This window comes from Melospiza melodia, chromosome 8, assembly GCF_035770615.1.
Source record: "Melospiza melodia melodia isolate bMelMel2 chromosome 8, bMelMel2.pri, whole genome shotgun sequence".
In the NCBI taxonomy this organism is placed as follows: domain Eukaryota; kingdom Metazoa; phylum Chordata; class Aves; order Passeriformes; family Passerellidae; genus Melospiza; species Melospiza melodia.
The window spans coordinates 20963408-20991338 of record NC_086201.1 but is presented as its reverse complement, the minus strand read 5'-3'; the positions used below and the strand labels follow the sequence as shown (position 1 = coordinate 20991338).

At 40.5% G+C, this 27931-nt stretch overlaps 1 protein-coding gene across 1 annotated transcript in view; it reads left to right on the top strand.

Moving 5' to 3' along the window:
- OLA1 (Obg like ATPase 1) overlaps positions 1-15160 on the top strand; it is a 92858-nt gene extending 77698 nt beyond the window's left edge. Inside the window, exons 8-11 of the mRNA XM_063162163.1 lie at positions 7652-7792; positions 8482-8578; positions 10650-10772; positions 14639-15160. Of these exons, the coding sequence (XP_063018233.1) occupies positions 7652-7792; positions 8482-8578; positions 10650-10772; positions 14639-14740 (463 nt within the window). The 3' untranslated portion in view covers positions 14741-15160. The remainder of the gene's footprint in view (positions 1-7651; positions 7793-8481; positions 8579-10649; positions 10773-14638) is intronic.
- The last annotated feature ends 12771 nt before the right edge of the window (positions 15161-27931 follow it).

Sequence of the window (27931 nt, the reverse complement as noted above, 5' to 3'; positions counted from 1 at the left end):
GCTATGAAAGAACTAAATTCTCCCTCCAAAAGCTGCTTTTTTACTGGATTGTTTTTATTGGTGAACAGCTTGACTATGCCTGCAGGGAGTGCTGTAGGGGCCCTGCTCCATGTGCTGCAGCTGCTAGCAGAAAAGCAAGTGTAACATCTGGACGGGTAAGGAATGAGATGAGAAGCTCATGTCCAGGTTCTGAAAATGTTTCTTTAAAACCTGGGATGCAACTTGAATAAAGTAGTAGGTGCAATACTAGTCACCCCATCTAACAAATGATTTTGCAGAATTATTGGGGATTTAAGATAATGGCCATGATAGAGATCAAGGCTTTGGAAGAACTTGCTTTGACACATGAAGCAGAGAACCTGGGATTACTTACATTTCAAAGGAGAATGTTAAGGAGTTATAAACCCATCTGTAATAAATGTCAAATAAAAGTATTGGTCAGGAAAGGAACCTCCATGATTTTGTTTTTGATAACAGTGTAAGTTGAAATTACAATGAAGTTTAAAAATTTTAAATCTGGATCTGGTAGAATGAGATACTTGATGTACCCATTCTGCCATAAGATTCCTGTGATCATGGGATGTGTGGCAAGTCCCTAAAAGGTAAAGAATTTTAAGGGCTGTTCCACTTCTTGTTTTGAGGCTCAAGTCAATCTGTGTTAGGAGATGTCAGTGACATCAATCATTTGAGATGGGTCCTCCACGCTGGCCTCTTAGAATGTTCAGGTGGGTGCAGTGACTAAATATTGGAGGTGTTATGGACATTGGACTATGGGAAGATGCTGAGGAGCTGAAAGCACTCAGGATATGCAGGATAAATGCAGAGCTGAGCTCCTCAAGCTCTTGTCCTGAGGGGCTGACAGGAAGTGCTTGGCCAGGGAGCAGCCCAGTGCATGGAGGCAGGGCTTTTGTTCTGAACTGTTTCTAGAAAGCATTTGCAGGTGAGGGTTGGGAAAGGGCTTTTTGAAATTGAAGGATTGCTGTGTTTCATCTGGCCAGCTGGGAACAGGGAATAAAAAAATAAACTTAAAATCATCACTGGTGATTTAAGACGTGGTTGCTGAGGTCTGTAACAGGTACTCCCAAACCTTCTGTAGATTGGTCATCTTCATAAAAACTCATCATGGTGAGGGAGAAGGTACCTTTTTACTCCTCTATGTTTTCCTGTTTAGTCATTCTGTCTTCTTATGTGATGCAAGAAGAAAGGGATACTCAGAGAAAGGCAGTTAGAGCACAGTGCTCCACTACAGCAGAGTGACAACCACCTGTGCTTTCCTCTTCCCCTTCTTCACTTCTGGCACAGAGCATTTCTGTGATACAGAATCACACATTTGTTATACATTGTATTTGTATATACATTTGTTTTGTTGGTTGTACCATCCCATCCTTTGTTAATTGTAGAAATTTGGAATGAAAGGTTACTGAAGCGGTGTTTCTTATCTCCATAAGGATACATGTACATATTATCCATAAGGGTACATATATATGTTATCCATAAGGATAATATACATATTATCCTCATGTGAGAACAGTGGGACCAGATCTCCATGGATCTGTGCCTGCTACCGGAACAGAAGGGAAGGACATCACCTAGGCGCTGTGCCATGCAGTACTGGTGCTTAGCTAGATAAGGCCTTCCTCTCCCATCCTGCCAAATCAACTAAACCTAATTGTCCTCATGGTTTTGGGTAGTGGCAAAAGAAACAATTCTTCCTAACTCATCATCATTTCTGATAATTTGTGGTTTCATTTGGAACCTCGTAATGGGTGTGATTTCAAAAGACAAAAGAAATTCACAAAGAGGAGAGAAGAAATAGAGTATTTTTAAGTCAATGATTTTTCTTTTAATTTCAAGAAAAATGTTGGAACAATTCAACCTTTTAATCCCCTAAAAGCAACCCAGTTGTCTTCACAAATTCGTGTTGACAGTTCATTACTTGTTTAGATTGTCAGATGAGTCTAATATTTTGTTTGTGGTAAATGTAACAGTCTTGCATATAGTGAAAAAATATACTGCATATTGGGATTTTTATTAAGCCTTTAAAGGTTTCAGTGCCTCACAGCATTCTCATGAACAAGATAGGAAATATTGGCTAGATGGAAACTACTGGAAGTAGAATGTGCAAGACTGGTTGGAAGATAATACACAGAGCATGATTATCAGTGGTACACTTCCCCAACAAAGAATATCACATTATGAAACCTGCAGAAGCAGCTACTGGTTGAATGCTGTTATGTATTGCCATTAATGAGCTGGATGATGAGCACTCTTGTTAAATCTCTGGATGACCCCCAGTCTAGGAGATGTCCACATATGTGTAGAACAAAATTAGAACTTAGGAGCATCTCAAGAAACAGAAGAAATCATTAGGAAAAAATAGCCATGGTGCAGCTCCTGAGAAGGATTTTATACAGAAATAATTAGCTATGCAAACATAGTATTAAAAATAGCTAGTCAAATGGGGTCACTCAATAAGTTATAACCTGAGCATGAGATAATGTTGCAGTGCTGTCAGAAAAAAGCAAATGCTAGACTGGATTTAATAAACAGGAAAATCACCTGAAAAATTAGTTAATCCTCTATCTATTTGTAATGTTTATAAGATACTGTTATTGAAAGCTCTGAGAACTGCATTGGGGACTGTGCTTTCAGAAACTTTTAGACCAATTGAAGAAAGTCCAAACAAAAAGGTTCAAAGTTAGAAGTAATACGTGGCTTACAAGGAAAGCTGAAAATAAAAACTGCCTACATTTTAAAAGATCTAAATACGGAGAGTATATTCTTGGTCCACAGTCTATAGGCTCAGTTTAACTAAAATAAAGGTGGCTTAGGCTCCACCTATGGAAAACTTCAACAATAGGGAGCAAGCACTAAACAGATTGAGTTTAGAAGCCTTTAAAAATTGGTATTGTACAGAACTGCCAGCAGGAAGAGCCTGCTGGAATTTCTAAGTCCTTATTCTCATTCCTATCTGTGGATCTTTTTCCCATTCTTTTGTAAATTTTGATCATTTAGTTTTATCTTACCTACATTTGTTTCTTTCCTTCTTGCGCTGCCTGATATTTTCTTTTTCCCTGCCGTGCTCTTTTGTTTCTGCTGGTTTTCACTTGTAGTTCAGGTGTAGAACAGAAAAACACTTGTTTCTCTTCCATTAGTCTTTTTGGTCTTGCTTGTACAAAAGCATACTTTCACAAATCACTTTCCTTCTCAGGGGTCAGGTTTTCAGATCATCTTGTCTTGCAGGTGTCCACTGAGCTTAAGCTTTCTCTGCAGCTTCTCTCTTCCATCACTACTTCAGATTTCCATCTGAACTCTGTCTCTGTTCCCAGCTGGATCTCTCATGTGAAACTCTCTCAAATATTGATTTGTAGGTAATGTACCTTCTGCAACTTTTATACCTTTTTATTTTGGTTGGCTGCAGGTTTTGGTTTTTTCTGCCTCAGTAAGCATCCCCATTTTAAAGTGAAGGCACCCCCTTCTGTACAACTCCCATTTCTGGTGTTCTTTGCTTATTGGCCTTCTCAGTGAGTGCCATCATTTTTAAACCTTTCTCCATGGTCTTTTGCATCCTGATTTAGTATCAGGAGTTAACTCTGGTAGTTGTCCTGATCCATCTGCACTTGAAGTCACTGGCCCCTGTGGTTTACTGGAAATACTGATCATGCTGCTGATAGTCCTTATGTCCTTATCAAACAACAGTCTCAGTGCTAGGTGGAAATGAGCATCTGAATTCCTCTTAAGTGTTTTCCCTGATCAGAAATTTGAGTGCTGCCTTCACTTGCAAGTTGATGAGGTCTGGTTTTGCACTTGCCTTGGTTTTGTTCTTGTGTCAGGCTTTTACACAGTCATAATATGCTTTTCTGCTTGCCATCACAGAATGAATGGATGTCTTGCTGTCTCTTGAGTCTGTATTTTTTTCCAGAAAAGATATTTTGTCTGTTTTCTGGCATCAGGCAGACTTCAATTGTGGAACCCTCTCTAGTTGCTGTTGGCACACTCCTCTCCACAGGGAAGGGAGGAACCAAGCTACCCCAGCCGAGAAAGTCTGTTGGATGTTGCAGAAATCCCACTCTCTTACACTGTTTTCACTTAGTTTTTGGTTTACTTTGTAAAGAAGGGTTTTCATCTCAAGCAAGTCCTCATTTCTTAAAGTAGTTTCAGCTGTTAATCATGGTCATTGGTGCTGTCAGTTCTACTTTTTGGTTTTTTACTTTTCATTTTGTTACATTTTAGCATGCAGTGGCAGTTTTTAAGTATTAAAAGTTTTTAAGCATAAAATCCAATACTTTTCATTATTCATTTTCCAGTATAGCATGAAATAATGGAGAGATACTCCAGAATTTGCTTATCTTAAAGGCCCAAAATGAATGTACTATTGCTGTCCTGTTACAGACATACATAATTTTCTTTGGAAAAATTATGTGCTCAAATAAAACAGACTATGACATTAATTGTTACCATTTGTTAAGACCATTTTGATCTGTTTGGCACACTTTGTTATCTGTAACAGGAAGGCAAACATGCACTATTATTTTACTGATTATTAGTTAAGCATTCTACTTTGGGGAAAACGTGAATTAGAAATACATCAGTATTTATGTTTGAGTGTTTACTTTTTTGTGTGTTTTCTTTATTTTGATCACATTTAGGGGAATTCCTTGGTACTTTTTAGTAATTCCTGTGACACTGAAAGTCACAAAAGTAAAAGACTCGGGCAGAGAACCTGACTGTACAGAGTGTGATGCACTACCTTATTCTTTTAGAGAGGCTGTAGCAGGTCTGATGTCAGTCACTTCAGAGACCTTTAGACCTCAGTGCTCATTTATTGGTAAAATGTACCAGCTTTGCTCCTGCATTATGAAGATCGTCTGTCAACACTTTGAGATATTCTCCTTTGTTATTAAGCTTGTGATGCTCTACACTGTCAGGTTTTTTGCCAATTATAGTTAAGGTACAATGGTGTATTCACTGGATCAAAGTCTCACACTGGCGGTAGAGGAATGATTTGTAAGTCTTTATTCATCTGAATCGTACAATAGAATACCTGAGGAATGCAAATAATCCCTCTAAGGACTCAATAGAAAAGCTGTTAAAATGACAGTCTAAGACTATTATTATTCTGAATTGGTGTTTTAGCCAAAGTAATTATTTCTTATCTTGTTGTTCCACAATAGTTCTTAGTTTATTAATTATGATGACCATATTTACCAAACAGAATTTGAATCAAATTTTTGACATTATTTTCATGCTCATTTCACTTTTTCAGGTTTACACATTTCATTCCATCTTTCTTCATGTGGCACATTATTTAATTAGTCTGGATACCAGTGTTAGGTAATTCCTTAAAAAAACCCATCTATAAAGGATGTATGCACATGTGTCGAAGTACACTCATGAATCATAGATTCATTTTGAGACATATTTTCTGTAAAATGTTGGCATTTATAAGCTCTGAACTTTGACACCCAATTTGTTAGCCAAAATAAATTAGTTAACTGCAAATGTTAGTTTTAGAAATGCTGTTAAGTGTCAGATCTCCCATTGAGAAACACACCTTAATTGTGATTTTCAGTTCAGATTTTTCTGGAGGCAGTAGTGCTTCAGTATCAGTCCTGGATACCAAACTCTGTTTTCACTGGATAACTGGAGGCAGGAAAAGATTAGTATAATGAGGATTGAAGAACATTGACGGGGTATTTACATAAGTAAATGATAGAAGACCAGCCTTATATAACAAATGTGTGAAAACTGTTGAGTGAACTTCTATATTCTTTGTACCATCTAAAACCCTACTCAGTCGGCCATGCACTTAATCTCATAATAGCTCTGATCCCCTGCTATTTTCTCTGACAAATGTGTGTTGATGAACTTGTGGTTGACTTCATTTTTTTCTGAAGTGACATTTGCATTGATTATTTAAAGGTTTGCAGGCCACAGTTTCAAAGCACTTTAGTATAATAGCAGCTAAAACCTTGGTCTAAATCTTACAGATTAGCAGGACTGAGAAAAAGAACTCAGCAAGCATAAAGCCCTGTGCTGTATGGTGGGTGCTTCAGGTCTGAAACATTGCTGGCACCCAAAGTGCTGTGTTTTATGATTCCATTATTCGTGTACAGGAAGTATTCCCATGGCTCCTGTGTTTGCTTGCTGAGCATAGAGCTGTCATTCTTACCTTTCATACGTGTTTAGAAATAGTGTCCTATTAGTAGTAGTGAACTCCTCCCAGGTAATTTATAAATGTCTCCCTTAAACTTACAATAAATACTTGCAGTCATGAATATGATGCTTGTGTTTAAAGATTATTTTTAAACACCATCTACTGCTCTAAAGTTTTCATAGAATCACAGAATATTCTGATTTGGAAGGGACCTACAAGGATCATTGAGTCCAGCACCTGACCCTGCACAAAACCATCCCCAAGAGTCACGCCATGTGCCTGAGAGCATTGTCCATCTGGGTGAAGAAACTGTCTCGAGCACCCAAACTAAACCCCCCCTGACACCACTTCAGGCCATTCCCTCATTCTTTGGTCACCAAAAGAAGACATCAGTGCTGTCCCTCCTCTTCCCCTCAGAGGAAACGGTCACTGCAGTGAGGTCTCCCCTCAGTCCCCTCCAGACTGAACAGGCCCAGTGACCTCAGCTGCTGCTTACACAGCTCCTCCTCAAGGCCCTTCACCATCACTGTTTCCCTCCTTTGGATACCCTCTAAGACCTTTATAGCCTTCTTACATTGTGGTGCCCAAAACTTCCCCCAGAACCGGAGGTGAGGCTGCCCCAGAGCAGAGCAGGACAATCACACCCCTTGCCTGGCTGGCCATGCTGTGCCTGATGTACCCCAGGACACACCTGACCCTGCTGGCTGCCAGGAGGCTGCCAGTTTTGTTTACTTCAGTAGAGTAATTAACATTCAAAAACTGAGTTTTTAGCTCCGAATTTGTTGTTTCATTCAACTAAAAGAAATTATGCATAGCAAGCTATTGTAAATGCTGCCAGTTACTGAAGATGAATAGGAATTTTTTTTCTTTATTTAAAAATAATTGTAGTATAGAAGGCGGAAGCTTTGCCCTGGGACAACAGTAAAAAGGTGGGAAAAACCAGTAGAAACATGGAACTGTGTTGATCAGCCATGGCATACTCCAAGATCAATATGCAGAAAAAGGACGTACAGCTTGCTATATAGGAGTGTAGTGTTCTTTCCTATCTGCTAATATCAGCAGTCTTAGCTACTGAGATGCCTTTTTTTTTTTTAAATTTAAAAAAAAAAAAAGTCAGGAAAAACTGAAGGCCCTCAGTTTTACCACATTTGGTAAATATAATTCTTGGAAGTACATTTTTCTCTCAGAAAGTTTTATTCACTTTTTAGATTGCAAGTATTTAACCTCTACCAAACACCTAGTTATTGTCCCAAATTATGCCTATTTCTGTAGATTAAATGCCAAACAGAAACCAGGAAACAGTGAAATGTTAATGGAGTACACCTGAAGCAATTGCTGCCTGTTAATGCCTTGACCTTGGAAAGCAATACACAAAAAGATGGCATCATAAATCCGTGCAATTCTTATGAATATGTATGTGCTACTTGATAATAATGAATGTGGTACAGCCATGCATGCACTACAAGATAATGTTGTGCCCTTTGTTGTCTACAGGTTGATAAAAATTAAAGAGTGGGTGGACAAGCACGACCCTGGAGCTTTGGTCATTCCTTTTAGTGGGGCCTTGGAACTCAAGTTGCAAGATATGAGTGCTGAGGAGAAACAGAAGTATCTGGAAGAGAACATGACACAAAGGTTAATTAGCATTCATTTTCCCTACACTTTATTATCAACTATTTCCTTGCAGTAATTTAATTGCTTGCGCTGATAGAATAATAAATGACAGAGTAATTACCATTATAAAGAGAGAATCTTCTCCTTTCTTTACCATGAGACAGAGTGAAAAGATTTATTTTAAATTAAGTTTTTAATGTCATCTGTCATCTCTGTACAGTGTTTTAATTATAACATAGGTATTAGTTATGTATATTTTTGAGAAGGAATGATCACCAAAACTGTTTCGTCATCTATGGGGAATAAGGACAGTGGAGAAAATTTTGCCATAATTTTCTGAGGAACTATAATAAATTGTTTCAATATTGAATTTCAGTCAAACAGATACGCTTTCATGACCTGGAGTCCTGAAAATTGCATGAGACAAGAGTGCTGCCTGATAGGGTGATTTATATTTATCCCATGTTTCTGTAGGTTGCCAAATAAACAAATCAAAATGCTATCTTTATGATTTTGGAGTAAAAAAGTATTTCTTTTGAGGAGAGTTCAAAGTAAAAGGCTACTGCAATTATTGCTCTGTTCAAAAGTAGACCTGATATTTTCAAAATATGTGATGTCTTTCCACGTAAATTGATTACTTGGCGCATTTAGCTGTTTTATGTGTATGTGCTGAATGAATTGGATTCCTTCCACCCCCTTTTTTTTTTCAGTGCTTTAGCAAAGATCATTAAGGCTGGATATGCAGCACTCCAACTAGAATACTTTTTCACTGCAGGCCCAGATGAAGTGCGTGCATGGACCATCAGGGTAAGATTCATACTTATTCATCAGCTATATCCAGTTCCACACTATTGAATTCAGATTGATATCACTGACTTTGAAGTTTGTCATGGTGGCGGTTAGCTAGTCATTACAGATGAGGTTTTTGTCCAGGATAACTTTAATTATTTGTGAGCTGCTGAACAGTGAAAGTGGAGCTGCATTGATTGAGGCAGGTAACAATTGATTCTGCCTATTACATAGTCTGAATTTCTTCATCCTGTAGAATCTGTCTACCCTCCTCCTGTGGTCAGAGATAAGACGTACCAGTATTGTGCTTGCTTAATCTGTGTGACTGGGTTTGTCTGCAGTGAAATTGATGTTGCTTTTCATTTTGTATTCACTAAGTTTGTTTGGGTTGCGGATGGTTCATTCCTCCTGTGCTTTGCTGGGATTACATTTTAGCAATAAAAGCAATATAACGTCATTATATTCCTCATGGATACACAGTTGGGCTCCAAATCCTAAAATCAGTGTGCAGTAATTCAGGTCTTTTACTGACTTTAGTATTTAGACCTAGTTTATTTTGATAGTTTTATATGTTTATCTGGGAACTTAGGTAATGTCTAAAACAATATTATGTATTTTAAATATTGATGTAGAATGGTTATAGCCACAGACATCAACGGATTTATTCGCTTTATTCCCAGAGGACAGTAAGAGCTGAGCTGTAATGGTTTGCCTTTGAATGTAAATATGTTGCAATATAAAGATCAATATAGAACAAATACTTTGGAATGTGTACAGTTCCAAGCTCTTGCCTTAAAAATTACAGCAATATGAACTTTTGAAGGTGCAGTTCAGTCTTTGAGCTTCTGTTTTTTGCATCAGTGTATTTAGGGCTGTGCAATGAGTTTCAGTGCTGTATTTAATTTCATTCACTGGAATTAATTTGTTTTCATTAATCAACATAATTTCCTGTAAATTTATATTTTTAATAGTACTGCTACAGATGTTTGTGTATGTGTTTTAGCACGTTAAACTTATTTTCTTAAAAGCATGTGTGGGGTTTTTTTAGCTTTTTTTTCTCATCTCTGTTTACATGATAACTGCTTGCTGAGGTCCCTGAAACAGCAACCAAAATAATATAAAAGCATGTTCTGATTCTTGCCATAGTTTCAAAAAAAGCATATTGTGAAATTCCACTTTTTTCAGTAGAAGTGCTTGCTCTTTATTAGAGAATTTGAAAGCTGGTTTATCTTAAGACTGATTGTGAGTATCTTTGATTTAATGTGCAAAGATACTTAGTCAGGTAAGCATCAGTGAGTAGCCATATTAAGCCAATACATCTTTTATTGTAAAAACTGTGCTTTACAGTGTCAGACTCCTTAGCACTTTAACATGCTTTATTAAGCAGCCTTTAGGTCACCATTATTGCTCAAATTTCTCTCCATGGTTGTGTGTGCACAGAATGTATGTCCTTGTAATTTGAAGCATGCAGCTATAATGCATTCTCCTCTATTGCATAAACTTAAATTATCGTATAGTTGTCGGTAATTTTCTATTTTTTAGTGATTCAGTTGTTGATGTTTTGGTAAGAATACTCAGTTTGTTCTATAGCAAACTTACTAAAATTTTTCTGAAATAAAAATAAGCTAATGTGTACGGCTTGACATCCATACATCCTTTCTCATTGCAAATGTTGTTCGCCATGAATGTTATCTTTAATTGAAATTATTTGGATGTAAGTGAAAGTCTTGAGTAATTCAGATTTTAAAGTTACTTAAAAATCTTTATCTTCCTCACTTTCTGTGTAGAAAGCTAGGGGTCGAAGCAAATCTCACAACAAAACACAGTCATAGCTTCTAAAATCAATACTGCTGTCGATAGCTATTAGGAAAAACAAAGCTGCTGTTCTGTAATGTCGGTTGGTTTATCTGTGGCAAAGGCACTGTCTGTGTCCCAGTATTGAGGATCGCCCAGCTGCATGTGTGGCATTTTAGCTGATATGAAACAAAGTTTCAGCAGAACCTTAAAGCATGTAAAAAAGAAGAAACCTCTTTCCTGCAATCAATCTTCTTAAATGCAATTAATTTTCTTCTTGTCTTTCGTTTGACAGAAAGGGACGAAGGCTCCTCAGGCAGCAGGGAAGATTCACACAGATTTTGAAAAGGGATTCATTATGGCTGAAGTAATGAAATATGAAGATTTTAAAGGAGAAGGTTCAGAGGCTGCTGTCAAGGTGAGCTCCCCACTTTTTCTTCTCCCTCCAAATGTGCCATTCTTCCATTTCAAATCTGAATTTTCACTGGAAAAAGTTCTTAATGCTAAGTGAATCTTCAGTCACTTCTAGCAATTGATCAAAATCCATTTTCATCTTTTACTTAAGAAAGAGTTCAAATGCACCAACTTACTGGACAGGAATGCAACTATTTCAGTACTCGAGATGTAGCAGTGCATGGACTACAAGTCAGCACTAAGACTAAATGTAATTCTAATGTTTTGAGGTGTTTTTCTCTCTGTTTACATATTTGTGTTCAGAATTTAATAAGCTTTAAAACTGACTTGGTTTTGAAAAATCAGGTTTTTAAGATGCAAGAGATTTTATTAATCACTTCTAAAGGGAAGCATGAAACAGAAAAATCTGTTTCTTCTAAAAATGTGTCATCTTGTTTTGAAAAAAGGTATTAAAAGTGTCAGATGCAAATGGTTAAGAAAATATTATATTATAAAATTGTACCCTTTTTTCAGGATTAGTGGGTTCTACTTCTAGGCTCTGGTAAGCATAATTAGGATCTTACAATTTACCCTTTCAGTATTTTATTCATTTGCCCTTTGATGTCTCAATCAAAAATGCCATGCCTTACTTTGGTCGTTCAGGGTGGCTACTATGTGCTGAATAGACAGTAAAGATATTTAATGTAAAACTTTTCTCCTTGAGCCTGCTCTTCTTTGTGGTAACACTTGTGTTGAGAAGAGGTTCATCTGCTTTCTCAACACTAGAGGGCAGAGACTGCTCGGGTGCCCAAAGTTGTGCCCTTTCAGAGCTGACAAATTATATCTGATTTGATGTTATTAAGTATGAAATGAACTTGTACATGGCAAAAAAATGTCATAACGAAAGCTGTTCTTCTCTGTGTTGCTAATGCGTTATTTCCTTCTTCTTTCTAAGCAGAAAAACTTACCTTTTTGTCATATACATTTGATTTCTCGTTTGGCACTTCTGACGTTTTCTTAAGATTTGTATTTTATGAAATTGCAATTACAAAGCACATTAGTTTGATTTACTCAATCTCAGTATTTGTAGGTTTCTACACACAATAATGTGTTAAAGAATTTAAGAGGTTCGGCTTTGTTTGCTATTCGATAGCTTGAAAGGTATGCAAAACTATGATTTCAAATTCAGCCTATTCTCAGTGGTATCACTAAGGAAGATCATACTGAGCAGCGGGACTTTAATAGGTTTGTTTGAACCCCAGGAAGTGAGGGAAAAAAATCCCATATAATTGGTTCGTTGCGGCATGTGAACTGCTTTATGAAAAGGGAAGTAGAGTTGTAGTTGTAAAGGGAAGCCACAGCTATAAATAAATCTAATATTCTGCAGTCAGAAACCACTTTACGTAACAGATTCAAATTTTGCCACTATCATTTTTGATGCTCAAATATGAGTGTTCTCCCTGAGAGGCTACATCAGTTAACACCTATTAAATTAATCAGTATTTTGCTTGTATATTTTTATTTGCTTTTCACAATGTGAAATTCTAGAAATGAAACTTCCATGCTCAAATCATATTTAATGATTAAATTTTTATTGTTATGATGTAGCTGTAAAACAAGCAGATTTGCATTTGTTACTCAGTTTTAAAGTCAAGGTTGGGGAAAAAACCTTGTTCTTAGAATAAAGTGTCATATTCCTCTGGTCTTTTCTAATTTGCATTTAATACAATGTTTCATGCCATAGACAATGCTAATTGCTTTTATATTGCTGGTAAATTTCAAAATTAAATTTAGGCGCTTGTAGGAGTCATCTTAAATAACAGTGGTAATGGGAGTTGCTTGCTTTGTATGTTATCAAGTTGATCGATTTTTAAGTTTGATTTTGTGTGTGTTTAACACCAGTACAGCATAACTAATTTAATGCCAGTGCTGTGAACTATGCACTGAATAGCTCTGTGTGGGCTTTGTAGTCTACAGGGATATCACATTATTAGCAATCATATCTGCTTAGGCAAAGCTGGCTTCTACAGATGGCTGCTTTCAAGTGCAAATGAACTGGTTAGACGTGTCTTGTTTAATACATACTCAAGATTCACAAATGGGTATTGATTTTTTCAACCAGTGTTTCTGATAGCAATGGAAATGGATTAAATGGTCTCTAGAGAATTTAAAGGAACACTGTCACTTTTAATTAACTGTAAACTGGTAACAAAAATACATAAACTTATATTAGTGTATCAAAATGTATTTAATTAAAGAAGTCTATGTCACACTGATTGTGTGCACTACTGTACTAAAAAAAATATGTTGTGTTACTTTGTGGAGGACAGTTTTTTCTACAAATATTTGTGAGTAATAAATGTATTCAACTGTAAATGTTTCTGTACCTGTGCCTGCAGCTTATGTTTTCTGATGATTTTTACAGCACTGTTTTATTAGTATTTATGCCATCAATTTGTCTAATTACTCTTGACTTTAAGCATTATTAGGATCTTCAAAGGAAAGAACTTGAAACATTTTACAGTCTAAACAGATTTCTAGGGGAAAGAAATAGGAAAATGTTTGCAAAGTACTATTTCTTATGTATCAATAATGTCATGTGGGGTAAGGTCAATTGCTATTTCAGTATATATTTATTGTCAGGGCTATCTTAGCAGCTGTTTTCCATAGGCTAGCATCACTGGGAACCACATTTAAATAAGGAATGGCAGCAACAAGGATATCGAGCCTCTAAATTTCTAGGCAGCAATGTGGGGAAATGGGTTGCTTTACAGAGCAGGTTTTGTGAAAGAAAGGTGTCTGAGTTAACTGTGTACCATTAATCTCATCTGTTCTACAGCAACTAAGGTCATTAGTTAACAGCTTTCCTGTAATGGGATCTTAGCATGCCACCACTGTGATAGTGTCATTGAGAATAATGGCACAGTGAGGTCTTGCATGGAAGCACTTTCTCCTGCAAGAGAAAACTTCAAAACAGGAATGGTTATTGAACTGAAGCAGAAGCTCTCAACTTTTCCATATTGTAGACACTTTTCAAGATAAATGCTTCCACAGACCACCTCCCGCCCAGCCTGTCAGGCCTAATGCCACAGCCTCTGTAATACTGGGTTTAATTACAATGAGATAACAGTAGAAAAATAGAATAATAAATTGTAATGCAGAAAGTACTGATATTTAATAGATTCCTTGCCTATTTTCTGCTCTCCTCAAGTACAGCATTTTAATAACGAATTTTCTTTTCATGTCTTTGGTCCATATGCCTTTTCCTGTATCCTGGTTTCACAGCCTATCTGCTCTGCTCTCTGTCCTTCTGAAGCAAATGCCTTCTAAAGGAAATTTCTTACAGAAGAGCTGAGCCTGCATTTTTGCTCCTCAGCCCTTCATTATGTGGGTGCAGGCAGACAAGAGAGCCCCACTGGGCCCGAGCCAGGCACAGCTGTGGCTTTTGCTGGGTGTCCCCGTGGTCAGTGGGGACAGGACCCCGTGTCCAGCGGCTTGGGGGCTGGGAGCCCTTTCCAGCAATGCTGCTTTCCATTCCTGTGCCAGTGTTTGCCATTTGCAGGGCTTTCACATGAAGGAAAAGAAAGCCAAATAGAAAAAAGGAAAAAAAAAAGGAACTGTTTTAGTGTCCTTTATCTTGCCAGGCTCTACCACTTTATAATGCAGGTGCATTTTAAGCACTACAGATCCAGTGGAGGCTAAATTACTTTTATATATATTTTATATATATGTCAAACCAAGTGTCAAACTGAGGAGTATTGTGACTGTCAAACTCTGAAGCTGAAGTATTACCATCTCTTAGCCAAAATGTATTTAAATAATTGCCATTTGAAAATACTATAAAATGTCTAATGAAGTAACCAATTTTCCTTTTGTCTATTCCATTTACAGGCTGCTGGAAAATACAGACAACAAGGCAGAAATTACGTAGTGGAGGATGGAGATATTATCTTCTTTAAATTTAATACACCCCAACAACCCAAGAAGAAATGAATACGAGATTTGTTCGCTCAGAAATGAACTGTGCTGCTTCAAAAAGCATATGAATTTTTATTTGGAATTGGAATATCTGGAAACAAAAAGCATACAGTTTCTACCTAGGGAACCTCCCTTCCCCCCAGTGAAATTATTCTTGTTTGTTTTGAATTAAAATATGGCACCTCCAGCAAACATGCAAGTTCACTAAATGTGAACAGCTTTGCATTTCAAACGATTAAGACCCTACTCCAAATTGTAGAAGCTTTTCGGGAACCATATTACTCTCATGATACTTCATTAATCTCCATCATGTATGCCAAGCCTGACACGTTTGACAGTGAGGACAATGTGGCTTGCTCCTTTTTGAATCTACAGATAATGCATGTTTTACAGTACTCCAGATGTCTACACTCAATAAAACATTTGACAAAACCAGCCTTGGTGTGTTTGGGGATGTCTGTATTGACTGACTGTGGTGTGCTGAATGCGATACGGCACCTGGTGGATGCTGATTACAGAATTTTAAGACGTGTATGATACAGTAACTGGCAGTGTGGGGCAGCTGCAATTGTATCTTGAAAGTGAGTCTTTCATGGGAATCAGAAGATTAGGATGCCAATGATTTGTCTCAAAAAAGTTAATGAATTTGTAGATGGACTTTCACTGAAAGATGATACTAAGGATAATAATCATGGCAGCATAAATTATTTTTACTAGAGAGAGGAAATACATGTAGAAAAATCATGTTATCTATGAGACTGAAGCTTTTTTGTTCAAATCATTTTGAAAAAGTATTTCACTCTTGCCTTGAAATTAATAAATCAGGCTGGAGCTGTAATATTGATGTTGTGCATTGTCCTCTCAGGTCTGGTTTTGAAGCCAGGCCACACACGGATAGTGCTGTGAAGGAAGAGGTCACACCGTGCTGGATAGGTAAGTTGTTCTGCTGAAATGAGGTTGCAGCTGGGAGTGCCTTTTTACCTCTGCTTTTTAACCATGAAGGAGAGCTGGTCACTCTGGGTAACAGGAATATAAGGTGTTGGCAAAATAAAACCAAGTTTGTCCTTTCAGTGTGAGGTGTAGAGCTGCCCTTTCTCACAGTATGTTTAGTGTATTTAAAACAGCCTGGCTTTGTCTGAGTGCCCCTGTGCTGGGAGTTTTGGCTACAGGTTCAGTGGGGTTGAGGCTGGGAGACATGCTGTTGTTACCTGTGTCTTGTTGGTGTGCCAGGCCTCTTGTGTCCTGGTGATAAATTCCCTCGCTGGGAACTTGGAAAAGGCAGCTTGTCACCAGCTCACCCCCTGCTGTGTGCAGGGCACTGGGAGTGCTGGCTGCATCCTGCTGGAGACATTCCCTGGAGATGCCACCTTTGAGCCTCCTTGCTCCTTTCTGGGAGAGTGAGACATGCTTCAGCCAGAGCCAAGAGCCTGTTGTTGGCATCGTGCCTTTAATTGCGCCAAAGAGAAGGAGGGAGGGCAGATGACTTCAACACGTAGTTGTTGGTTTTGTTTTAAAGAGCATCTCCTGTTTTCATGGTGGCAGGAGCAGGGACAGTATTGGGGCGTCAGATGTTTTGGAATCCTTGAAATTCTCTTTTGTATCATCTCCCTGGCATGGCCAGTATTTGTTGCTGGTGTTATTTTGATGTTACATAATTGAGAAAAGATTAGGACCATCAAATCTTGTGTTAGAAGTCAAATCCAAAAGAAAACAGAGCCTACCTGTTTCTCTTGGAAGTCAGCAAGGTGCTAGTACCAGAGAAGGGCTCATGCTGGGTTTTAGACACAATGAAAGGTGAGTGAGAAGTGGAGTGTGTGTGCTGCTGAAAGAGAAGTAACCTCTTTACTGCACTAATACCCACTGAAACGTGTTCTCTTGTCCTGGCTGAAATTTGTTCTGGTTTCCAAAATACTCCCATGGTCCTGAATTGTTCCTATTTATTTGTGTGTACTTCATGATGCCTCCCTGCTCTAAAAATAAAAATAATTAAAAATCAAACTAAGTTGTTCCTGGTAGACAGGGTTCTTTGAAGTTACTACAATATCCTGAATATAGAAAATGAACTTGAAATGTTGACCATATCTTAAAAAATATAGATTCTGTAATGTTTTATGTTTCAGTTTATTAATTTGCCTGAATAGTTCTCTCTTGAGCTGTTCAACTAGATTCTTTTAACTACTGAAGCTAATAAATTATTCCAGAATAATCACGAATTTTATTAAAAGAGTAATGTGATAAGCTGTTATTTCTATCACCAGTGACTTGTGACAACTGCCATGTTAAATATGTGCCGCCCATGTTTCTCCTAGGGGGGTTTATGCATTCAGGATGTACAACTCCTTAAAACTTGTAGATATATACAGCAAATGTAAAGCACTCTGTTGTAAATAGAATTGTGATTTAACTTCAGCTAAACACAAATTATTTTGCATTTCAACCTGCACTGGCTACTCCAGGTGCAATGTATCCATCCTACTCAGGTTTGCTATTTAAGAAAAAACCTGTGGAATCTGTCTGCACACTTTTCACTGCCACTGGCTTGGTGGCAGTGGGTAGGAGACATGTTGTTTCTCCAGCAGGAGGATGAAAAAACATTGTAGGCAGTGGTCGTCTAAAATACAGAGTAGGGAGCTTTGCAAGGGAGGAGGAGTACTAACTCTTCCTCTTGGTGTTCCTCAGTGACATTGATGGCATGTTTCTGAGGTTACACAAACACTGGTGGAACAGGGAAAAGGCTGCTACCAGCCTCCAAGCTTCCAAAAGAGAGTGACCCAAAATGCTGTGGAGATGGCAGTGAAAACTGCCCCTCAGGTTTACTATGTAGGAGCAGATCTGGAGAGTGCAGAAGTTGGCTGGGAGACCTGATGCTCCCCTGGTATTTGGGGCTGCTCGGGCTGGTGGCAGGCTGGTCCCGTGAGGAGTTACAAGAGCAATTTCCACCTCAGGTCCAAGAGAAGCAGTTTGCTCTAAGATAGCCAAGGAGTAGCCGCTTTGCCTGTTGTGAGAGTCCTGTGCTGTGCAGAGCAGGCAGGGAGAGTGTGTGTGTGTGTGTGTGTGTGTGAAGAGGTGTGCTAAGAAGGTTCACTTCTAAAGTTATGTTCCTGTCAAATAACAGCAATGCTGTAGACAAGGGCTTATGACTGTTGGCTTTTGGCAGAATCAATAGCAATATCAAGGTGATGTGCTTGGGGACCCCAGGGTGCGACATTTCAAACCATTAAGAAGCATAAAAAGCACAGAAATTTAACTTTTGAAGACTATTTGTACCCATAGATACTTCAGGTGTAAGATACAATTTTCTGTCCTTATAGGCATTTCCTAATAACACATGGGAAACAGGTTTGGCCTTTCTGTGGGGATTAACGTATCAGATAAAATATAGAAGCACTGTCTTACCTTCATGACTATTTGTTCTTTCGTTGCCTATGTCTAGCCCTGTAGAAATTGGTAGAATTGCCACAGTTGTTTTAAAGGTTTTCTTTTCCTGAAGGATCCTTTCTTACCTGCTGCAGCTTTCCATCTGCCTTTTCCCACCCAAGGTCACCGTGATCTCTTTGCAGCCCACAGGGCCTGTCAAGGACTCTGTATGGCAGAGTGCCTGCTTGGAGCCCTGTGCTATTAGCTGTGTTTTCCTTTCCTCCTTTCCCAGAAAGCAGGCTTGCAGCTGGAGTGGCAGCACTGCAGCTGGGCTGGCTTTGCTGAGCACCTCCTGGCACTTCAGTGGTGCCAGCTGAGAGCAGGGACAGCCCTGCTCAGGCCAAGTGTCCCCACAGCCCCACTGTGCCCCCAGCAAGCTGGCAAACCATCCTTGCAGCTTCACAAACGTCAGGGAGGTGCATTCCTGGGACAGTGTTCCATGTTCTGGTGGCTGCCAGGCTTGTTCAAGCTGCCCTTGCACAGCTCTGCTGGTCCTCACTGAGGTAGGGATGCTGCATACCCCCTTCCAATGGGTGGTTTGAACACCATTTATTCTGCCAGCTGCAGGATAGGACCATAATGTTGCTTTTTGAAAAATCAGTATGTCTGGTGAAGTTTTCAGTTTGAACAATATTGGCTAAATTTTACCATTGTTGTCCACTCACAGACTCAACTCACAGAGGATGAAGCAGAGAAAGTCATTAAAAATTTGTAATTGTGTAAAATTAATAATCACTTCTTTTAGCTTTTACTCCCTCCATACTAATTCCAAATGTTTGATTACACTATTCCACAGTTTCACCTCAATTAAAACAGGAAAACCACTGAAGGATTTAAAAAAAATCGAAGTAATGGTATTCACCACAGTATCCCTGTGGATTGAAATAACGGTGTAAAGGTTGGGTTTAGAAAGTTTAAAGTAAATTCTGCATTTCAAGGCTGTCTTTGGAGCAGTTATTTCTTGACTTCTCTGCATGGGTAGTGGCCATTCCAGGTCCATGGAACAGACACACATGGCAGTGTGTTGCATGTTGAGGAATGCTCCATGTGTGCACTTGCTGTCAGGAGCGGGGCTGGGTCTGTGCTGCCATCAGAGCTCTTTGTGGCTCTGTGCACTTAGTGCCTGCAGAGTTTTATTTTCTACATGCAAAATGAGCGTGCTCAGCAGAGAAACTGATAAACCACACAGCAAATCAAATCTGCAGCTGTCGGAGGAGGGTGTGGGACGTGTAAGTTAACAGAAGAGATGCAGTGAGTTTTGGAAAGGCAGGGCCTGGCAGCCGGGGGCGGGCCGAGCAGGAGCACGGGGCTTTCCTGCCCTCGGCAGCTCTGCTGCTGCTGTGGTTTTGGCACTGCTGGGCCCTGAGGGCAGAACTCTGCACAACAGGGAATTGGGAAGGCTTAAATTGGGTATGGGGATTTCTCCAAACACAGATAAATAACACATCAAGGGCTATTTAGGTAAGAGTGGGAATGGAGGAAGTACTGACCATGTTTTTATCTCCAGCGACCCAGGCCCAGCACTGGGCCCCACCACAGCCACAGCAGAGACCCTCCATCCCTCCCAGGCAGCGTCACCACGCCTCAAGGCACCTGAGCCTGGAATCAAAAGAGCTAAGGCAAATTATTTTTAGAAGGGCATGTAGGGACAGAACAAGGGACAATGGCTTTAAACTGGAGAGTTTGTGATTAGATACTGGGAAAAAATTTTCCCTGTGAGGGTGGTGAGGCCCTAGAAGCTGTGGATGCCTCATCCCTGGAAGCATTCAGGGCCAGGCTGGGTGGGGCTTTGAGCAGCCTGGTGTAATGGAATGTGTCCCTGCCCAAGGCTGGGGGTCGGATTCAATCTTTGATGTCTCTGCCAGCCCATCCCAAACCATGTTGTGAGTCTGTAAAATCCCTGCACTGCTTGTGCCTCTGATAGCAAGTTCCCTTGCTGTATTTTGGTGTAATGATCACAGCAGCATGCACGGGGGAGGGAGGAGGGTTTGTGAGGTGATTTGGGAAAGCCCTTGGTGAGGACCTTCAGCCCCCACGGCCTAGAGGAGCTGCCTGCCCCACAGCACAGCACGAGGTGAGCGCGCCCAGCCCAGGCTTGGTACCTGCACATGACAACAGAGGAGTTACACGGGGCTAAGGGGCTCACAGGGCTTCATTTATAGTAAACATGTCACAGTTTAAAGGCTAATAAAGCTTGTGCTCAGTAATGAGGAAGGCTGTTGCCCACATAAAAGGGTTCCCAGGAGCAAGGCAGGCTCTGAGGGAAGACCCTGCAGGCCAGCCTGTGAACACTGGGGGCTTTGAGCTCTTCAGGGCACTGCAGCAGGCCCCAGGCAGGGGCATGGGCTGGGGCTGCTGCTCTGGGCCAGGCCCAGGCCTCGCTCCCTTCCCTTGTCCTGGGTAGGAACACTCAGCCATGCTGGGTAAGGACAGAACAAACTAACCAGGGGCTCTCATGCTGCTGAAGGGACACCTTGCCAAACCTGTCAGCAAAAGATTCTTTCAACAGTGCATGCAAACCCCTCTGGTTGCTGAAGAGTTAAACTTCCCTGTAATATGAATCATGTGCAAAGTATCCAAATTTGGTTATAAATCCTGTTTAAGTTTCAAAGCACAAGCGTTATTGGAGGTAGCAATACTAACATCAAACAGCCTTGATAAGATCAACAAATTACTAAGCATAATTGTTTGTGCTGGGGTGTGTGCAAGGAGATAAATAACTCATAAATTAAACACCAGTGCCTGAGGGTGAGTCATTCATGGATTCAGAGCTGTCCTGACACTCACAAGCAAAAAGTAATTTTCTCTTAGTTCAGTAATTATGCATTTCAAGATATAAGATCAGCAATCAGTGCTAGGTGTGCTTGCAAAGGTGGAAGGATACTTCAGCTATTGGAGTTTCCCATAGAGATTAACAAGAAAAGTCTGTGGCTTTTCTCTGTAGTGGGGAATATTCAGGCTGAAGTACACGTCTTCAAAAAGATAATGACTAATAAAGGGATTAAGAATAGATTCAGATTTTGCTGTTATAAATTGACAGCATTATCCTGGCTACTAGTTTATATTAGCAGAAAATATGTCCCAAATTGTTAAAGAAAATCAACAATCCCCCTGTGATAAGTGCTGTTAGTCATCCAGGCTAGAGCCTGCTTCTGAGAGCACCTGGCACCTCGCTGGCTGTGCTGCAGCTCAGCAGGGTCATTAGAGCCCCTTCCTGACTTATTCATAAGACCCCATGAGGATCTTGGTCTAATCAGGGTTTTCCTGAGGACAGGGAATAGTAATGTAATCTGTTATTGTAACAACATCATCTTGATCTGCTTTTATTTACTAATGTTTTGCCAGCCATTAAATATTTTTCTGTCGAATTCAGACAGAGATCACACTGAGAAATCATATTTTTGGAAACGTGGTATAAATCTCACAGCTGCTCCACAATAGTTGCTGCTGGGATAAACTCCCAGCCTGCAGGAGACAATTGTGTAACCTACACCCTCCTGACCAATCTCAAACAGCCTCGACCTCCTCAGGCTGGGGAGTTTTCTGATGGGGGAAGTGTGGTGGGAATCCTCCTGGAGGAGGACGAGAGGTCTGTGACAGCCTTTGATGGGTTCTGCCTGTCCTCAAGGGTACTCATAGTGCATCAGTTTTCATCCACAGGTACACAGGAGGGATGGGAACACAGCTGGAATACAGTGTGACACACGTCATCTCCATGGAGTGATGCCAGTTCTTGTGGCACCTCCATCCCTGCACACAGCCCGGCCTCTGCAGGCTGCCTGGGCTCTCTGTGACTCCTACCAGCCCCGCCGTGCAGTCTCATGGTGCTCAGGAGCCTGCCACCAGGTAATAAGGACACTTGTGCTGTTGCATGCCACCTCTACCTGCTGTGTTGTGGGAAACCCTTCACCTGGAGGAGGTTTGTGTCCAACACCAGCTGCTGGCCTGGGATGTGCTTCTGGACAGTGTTAGAGGTCATTGCTGGCTTCACTGGCAGATGCCATTCTGGAAAAGAAAGAGAACTGTTTAATTTATATTTACTATTTGGGAAAAAAGCTGTAAGCACACCCTTTTATCCCAAAATAAAAATGAGTTAATGACTGGAGTGTTTAGCCCATTGGGGATGTCATTGTTTTCAATTACGTGCATTCTGATGGGAGAGCACAGATTCTTAGGCTGAATGGAGATTTGTGCTGCAGCTATTTGTGCCTTTTAAAACATTTTCTTTACTACTTTAAGAGAAAACTGTAAAATGACAATAATGACATATTATTACAAGTAAATTACACTGTAAAATAGCATTAATATTGCAGTTGAAACCTAGAATTTGAAATAAGATGGAAATATTCATTTGCACACAGCTTTTGTTCTTATCAAAAGCAATTTGGATTAGGAATGAGATTTACTTAGCGCCTGCACTCTCGGGCGAGCTAATGCTCAGTCACCTGGACTGGGCAGGCTGTCAAGCTCGGCTGTCACCACCGCCAGAGCAGCCCGAGGCACAGCCCGGCGCTCCGGGGCGGCACAAAGGGGGCGGAGGGGCTGGGACGGCCGGGAAGGGCCGGGCAGGGCAGCCAGGGATCCCGGGAGAGGGGGTCAGCCTCTGGTTGGACTCCAGAGCAGAGGAGGTTCTGTACCACAGAACGTGAAACCCACTCTTGTCTCCTCTAATGGAGAAAGACTAATAGGAATTAGAAATTATTAATAAACCCAAAAGGGGTGCGGGGTAGTAATCGAGGGCCTTGTGCCTAGGGATAGTGCTGAGCAATTGAACACTCCATTTCATGAAAATTGTCCCCTGTTCTTTAGAGGTCAAGGGAGTTTGGCCATATTTTACCTCTCCTCCATTCACAAATAGGAAACCATCAGACCCTGGAAGGGCCAGTTCTGTACAGAGCAATTTTGCACTGGTGAGGGCTGCAGGAGAGCCCCTTTATAGGGGTACATAGAAGGGATGGGGTATCAAACTGCGTTTAATTGCTCTTTGTTGGGCTGTGTTGGCATTACAGTTGGTTGGCCTTTCAAGTAGGACAATCTATTGTACATTTAATTAGGACCACCAGCAAGGCCCCATGAGCACCCCATGGCTTATGGGTCTTAAATCTTCCCCTCTCTCCATGCTTCATCCCCAAAGAGAATGGACCTCCCCTTCCTCACACCTCGGGCAAGGGCAGCTGGCCCTCCAGGACATCAGCCCACTGTTTGATGGCCACTGGATGAACAGGGGAACCCCAGGAATCCAATCACTTTTTTTTTTGGTCATAACTTTCATTATTTGTATTTGCATTTTCAGCACAAAAAAGAGAGTAATTAATCTAGGACAGATCTTTCAGGCAGCTTCTGCTTGATGTTACCCTTTCAGCCCTTGCTCTCTCTGCCCATCTAAATAACACAAGGCAGGCACAAAACTTCCATAGGGTGAAATAGGTGGAGAGCCTCCTATATTTCTATAACCTTTTGCAGCAGTGATAAATCTCTATTATGTGTCTTTGCTGTGGAACAGAGGAAATGAACTGGCAGGTGCTGAATCCTGTTTGTGCTCCTCGTGACCCCACACAGGTGATGTCTCTGGGAAACAGGAGATGGCAATGAAGGTCAGAAAGTGCTGCTGGGATGCTGCTGCCATCCTGGCTGTGTGAGGTAAGCCCCAGGCAACCTTACCTCTCCACTGGATAAATGGGGCTGCAGGGAGGTGCAGGCTGCTCCTGGTCCTGTAAACAGCTAATTTACTCCTGCACTACTGACACACAGGGCAAGCTGGGAATAAACCAGCTGGGAACATTCTTATTCACTAATCCCAAGACTGTATGAAAGCACATTTGGAAAGGATGGAGAAATAACTTGACCAATAACCTCTTGTGGCTCTGTGCCAGTCCCCAGCCCGGTGCCTGGGAGTGGAGCAATGAGCACGGCACCGTTGTGCTCCATCCCACCACCCCTTCCATTTCTCCAGTGAGAAGGGGTGCTCCTGTGACAAATCAGGCATATTGAACCTGTAACATCTGTTTTAGGATACAGGAGCACTTTGTATCTGAGCCATCAAAGACAAATTAAAAATACAAGGAGTTAGTATGGCAATGGGATTCAGAGGGTGGGATCCCAAGGCTGCCTACAGCTCCCAAGGCAGCCCTGCCAGAGCTCAGGCAGCTTGTAGGGTGATTCTGCTGTGGGGGCCCTGCCTCCCTCCCCTGCTTCTGGCATCAGCTTTTACAAGTGTCCTGTGTGCTCCTGATGGCAGGGTCCCAGTGACAGCAAATTGGCAAAGCTAAGTGGTGCTGAGCATTGCAGGGACTCTGCTGCTGTGCCACTGTTCCTGCAGGACTGGGGAGTGTTTCTAATGGGCAAAAACCTATTCTGGCAAACTGCAGTTTTGAAACATTTTTTGGTTCTTCCATGAGGAATAATGTGAGGTGTTGTATAAGACAGGCTTGAAAAATGTGTTTTTATCTTCTAAGTAAGCTCCTGGAATGGTTTGGAAGGGCATTGGCATGGCAGCAGGTCTGGGATGAGTATGTTCACTCTGAAATCAGTGGTTTTATTTTCAAAGGCAGTGAAGGTCTATTTGCAGGACTTGTATTTTAATACTGTATCAAACTGTATCTTAGAAGTACTCATGGATTATTTCTAGCAATCAATAAGAATACATGTGTTGTTTTCCACCAGATGTTTTTACTTGGGACAAAATATCTTTAAATACATTAGAAATCAAGTCAGGTACTACCCCTGACAGTCACAGTGGGCACCTTCTTTTGGGGGCTCAGAGGCCAGCACAGGAGATCAAAGGCATTTTGGTGCTTGAGCCTTGCTGGGGGCCTGGCAAGCATGTTGGCTCCCTTAGGATTTCCTACCCAAGTGGGGTGTAGGAATGAGTGTCCTTCATCTGATGGTATTAAAAAACCCAAACCCAAACCTCAACTAGTTATTCCAATTTTTGGAAAGTATCTCTAGTAAGACAGATATTCAAAAGCACTTTGCCAAAGCTGCTTCATTATAACAATGAGCAAATAAGAAAAAATAAGCAGGAGAGATCATGAGATAGGAGAAATGCTTTCTAGGTGTCCCATGTTAACAGAGGAGTTTTTATGCTTCATATCTGAAATAACCTAAATGGAAGGCCATATCTAGAGCCAGTTCTGTTTTGGTTGTCAGGCAAATGCAATTTTAATCATAATGATCCCACTGTATCCAGTGAAACTGCTCTGATCTTGGAGTTACTGATCTGCCTATCTTTGCCTAAAGACAAATACATTTTTATAAGCAAATTAAGGGTAATCATGCTTTAAATCTTTGTTATCCCAGTTAGTTAAATTGGGGTCCAAGGAAACCTTTCTGGCCAGAATCAGAATAGACTTCTGCATCTTAATTATCTAAATGTTTTTATCAAATTTGTTATTTACCAGAGCTCCTGTGATGAATGGGTATATGGGAAATGCAATGAAATATTAAAATGTTTGTGAAATATTCTTATATGTTTAATGATTTAAGGACTTTGTTCAGCAGCTGAGTTTTTGAGCCTTCAATACCAACATTTATGCTTTCACTTCTTCATAAACCCATGGAAACTTTTCAGAAAAGTTTTAACTACAATATGTCAATGAACTATAAAGGAAAGATTTATTTTGTGTATACCCTCTTTACCTGAGGTCCATAGTTAGACTCTGCATTACAGCTTCTGGATCTCATGTGCTCAGTTTGTGCTTTTGATCATGCCATTCTTTGCACAAAGCTGAGAGAATTTCTGCTTCATAAAGAGGAAAATACAGACACGTTTTGATGTCTATAGAAATGCATGTTTGCTCTTGTTTTTGAGGCAGGGGAACTTTGGGTTTAACATCTCAACAGTTTTTCTTAGGTTTCTGTGCCATCAAAGTTTCCAAGAAGGACTTAATGGGGAACAGAAATCATTTGGTTGTGGTGGTGATGGGATCCTTGATACGTTTTTCTTTAAAGGTTGTACATGGATAAAAATAGTAAGTAACCCAGTCTACTCATAACCACTTCATCCTTAAGTTCATGCAAGTTTAGGGAGGTGTAAGTGACTAAAAGGATGAGTGGCTTAAGATTCACTGAGTGATACTGCAAATACAAGGACTGAAATACCAAAGGAGTAAAGGATATATAGACCTTTGCCCATTACATCAAGAAAATGAAAAAGTTAGGAAGGGGGAGGGGGGGATTCCTGTGCTATATTTTTCAAGTCCTACTCCAAAAGGGGTAACCAGCCCATTAGTATAGGTGCCAGGAAGCTGCTTTTGTGACATCTCACCAAACACACCTACTTTCACTGGACCATAGAAAGATCAATCCTGTCTGAAAACCACCCATTACCTAAGACACCTAATTTATATTAGAAGCTCTCTAAAAGGCACTGTCTGGCCCCCAACCTTCACTGCCAGTGATAAAGAGGATGTTTTACACCATATGTGACACTTAATCAAAACCGATATTCTTTAACAAACCCTTAACCTCTAGCACACAGGAGTCATATGAGGCCAAGGGACAAGACACAGATCCAGCTCAGGGTGGCATATCCTTTGATTAAGATGATACAGATTTCCCATTTTTATCAGGGTTACAAATTCTGGATATATCCCTTTTTGATTTGTCAGCATTAAATTTCAGTAGAGGTTCAAGCCAAAGAGAGACCAAGACTAGTTCTGTCTTCAACTGTGTATTAGGAGATAATTTCTCTGAATCCTCTGCAGTAATGATCCTCTGATCTTCACATCTTTCTGTAAGCAAGTTTTCCTGGGAACCTGGATTTAAACTATGGCACAAACCTGGCTTGCGTCTGGGTCCTTTCTTAAGGAGGAGTATCTAAATACTCTTATTCTGTGAGCCCTGAAATGGACCTTTTTTCCTTTCCTTAGGTCTTTTTCAAAGAGGCAAACCTTCAAGTGAGTTCTTTCACCCTCCCTTGGATTTCTGGGGCAGGAGGTTTTACTTATGGAGTATACAGTACTTTAGATGAGGATTGCAAACTTCAGGGGGTTAGACAGTTTTCACTACCTGCAGTGCATTGGAATCTCAGTTATAGTTCACTTTACTCCTGGGTGACTTCCCTGTCCCCCCAGTTTTTTAGGTGAATCCTTGTTCTAGCATTTGCATGTGGCTGGTTTGGGCATGGAGAAGTCTCTCAAACTCCTCATCACACCGGTGAGTTTGGCTGGTTTCCCTCTTTGTAGTCAAATTTTTCAGCTGGAGTTTTAGATTTTGTTAGGAACATGGTTCTGCAGAAATTAATTCTAGTCACTATTCCTTGAAAATAACATTATTATTAATGTGTGAAGGAGATCTTGGAAAGGGTTTTACTTTTCAGCTGTAAGTTTTTAAACACTGGAGCAGCACATCTGTTCTGCAAGGCTCTGTGGCTGGCTGGAGGATATGGGCTCACTTCTGCCAAGTGCACGATATCCTTGCTCAGCACACAGATGTGTCTTATTTGGACTGTTTTCATTGTTATGCTTGTTACTAGTACATCTACAAGCAAAGCTCTCTCTGTGAGGAACTGTCTTTCTCCTACTTTTCCATAGGAGCAAGGAAGCCCCTCTATCCTCACAGAGAGGACAAAATAATCTACAAATTTTTCTAGCAAAAAAGGACAAGATTTTGCATGAGTTTAAGATTCCAGGGAAAAGAGGCAAGTAAGAAGCAATGGCTCTCAAACCTTTCAGACCTTTTTTCTTTAAACTCCATGAAGGAAAAGGGGCAATATATGTAGGCTACTCTCTTTAAGAGTGAACTTCAGTCATAGAAAGACCTGTAATCATGTTAAACTGCATTCAAAGG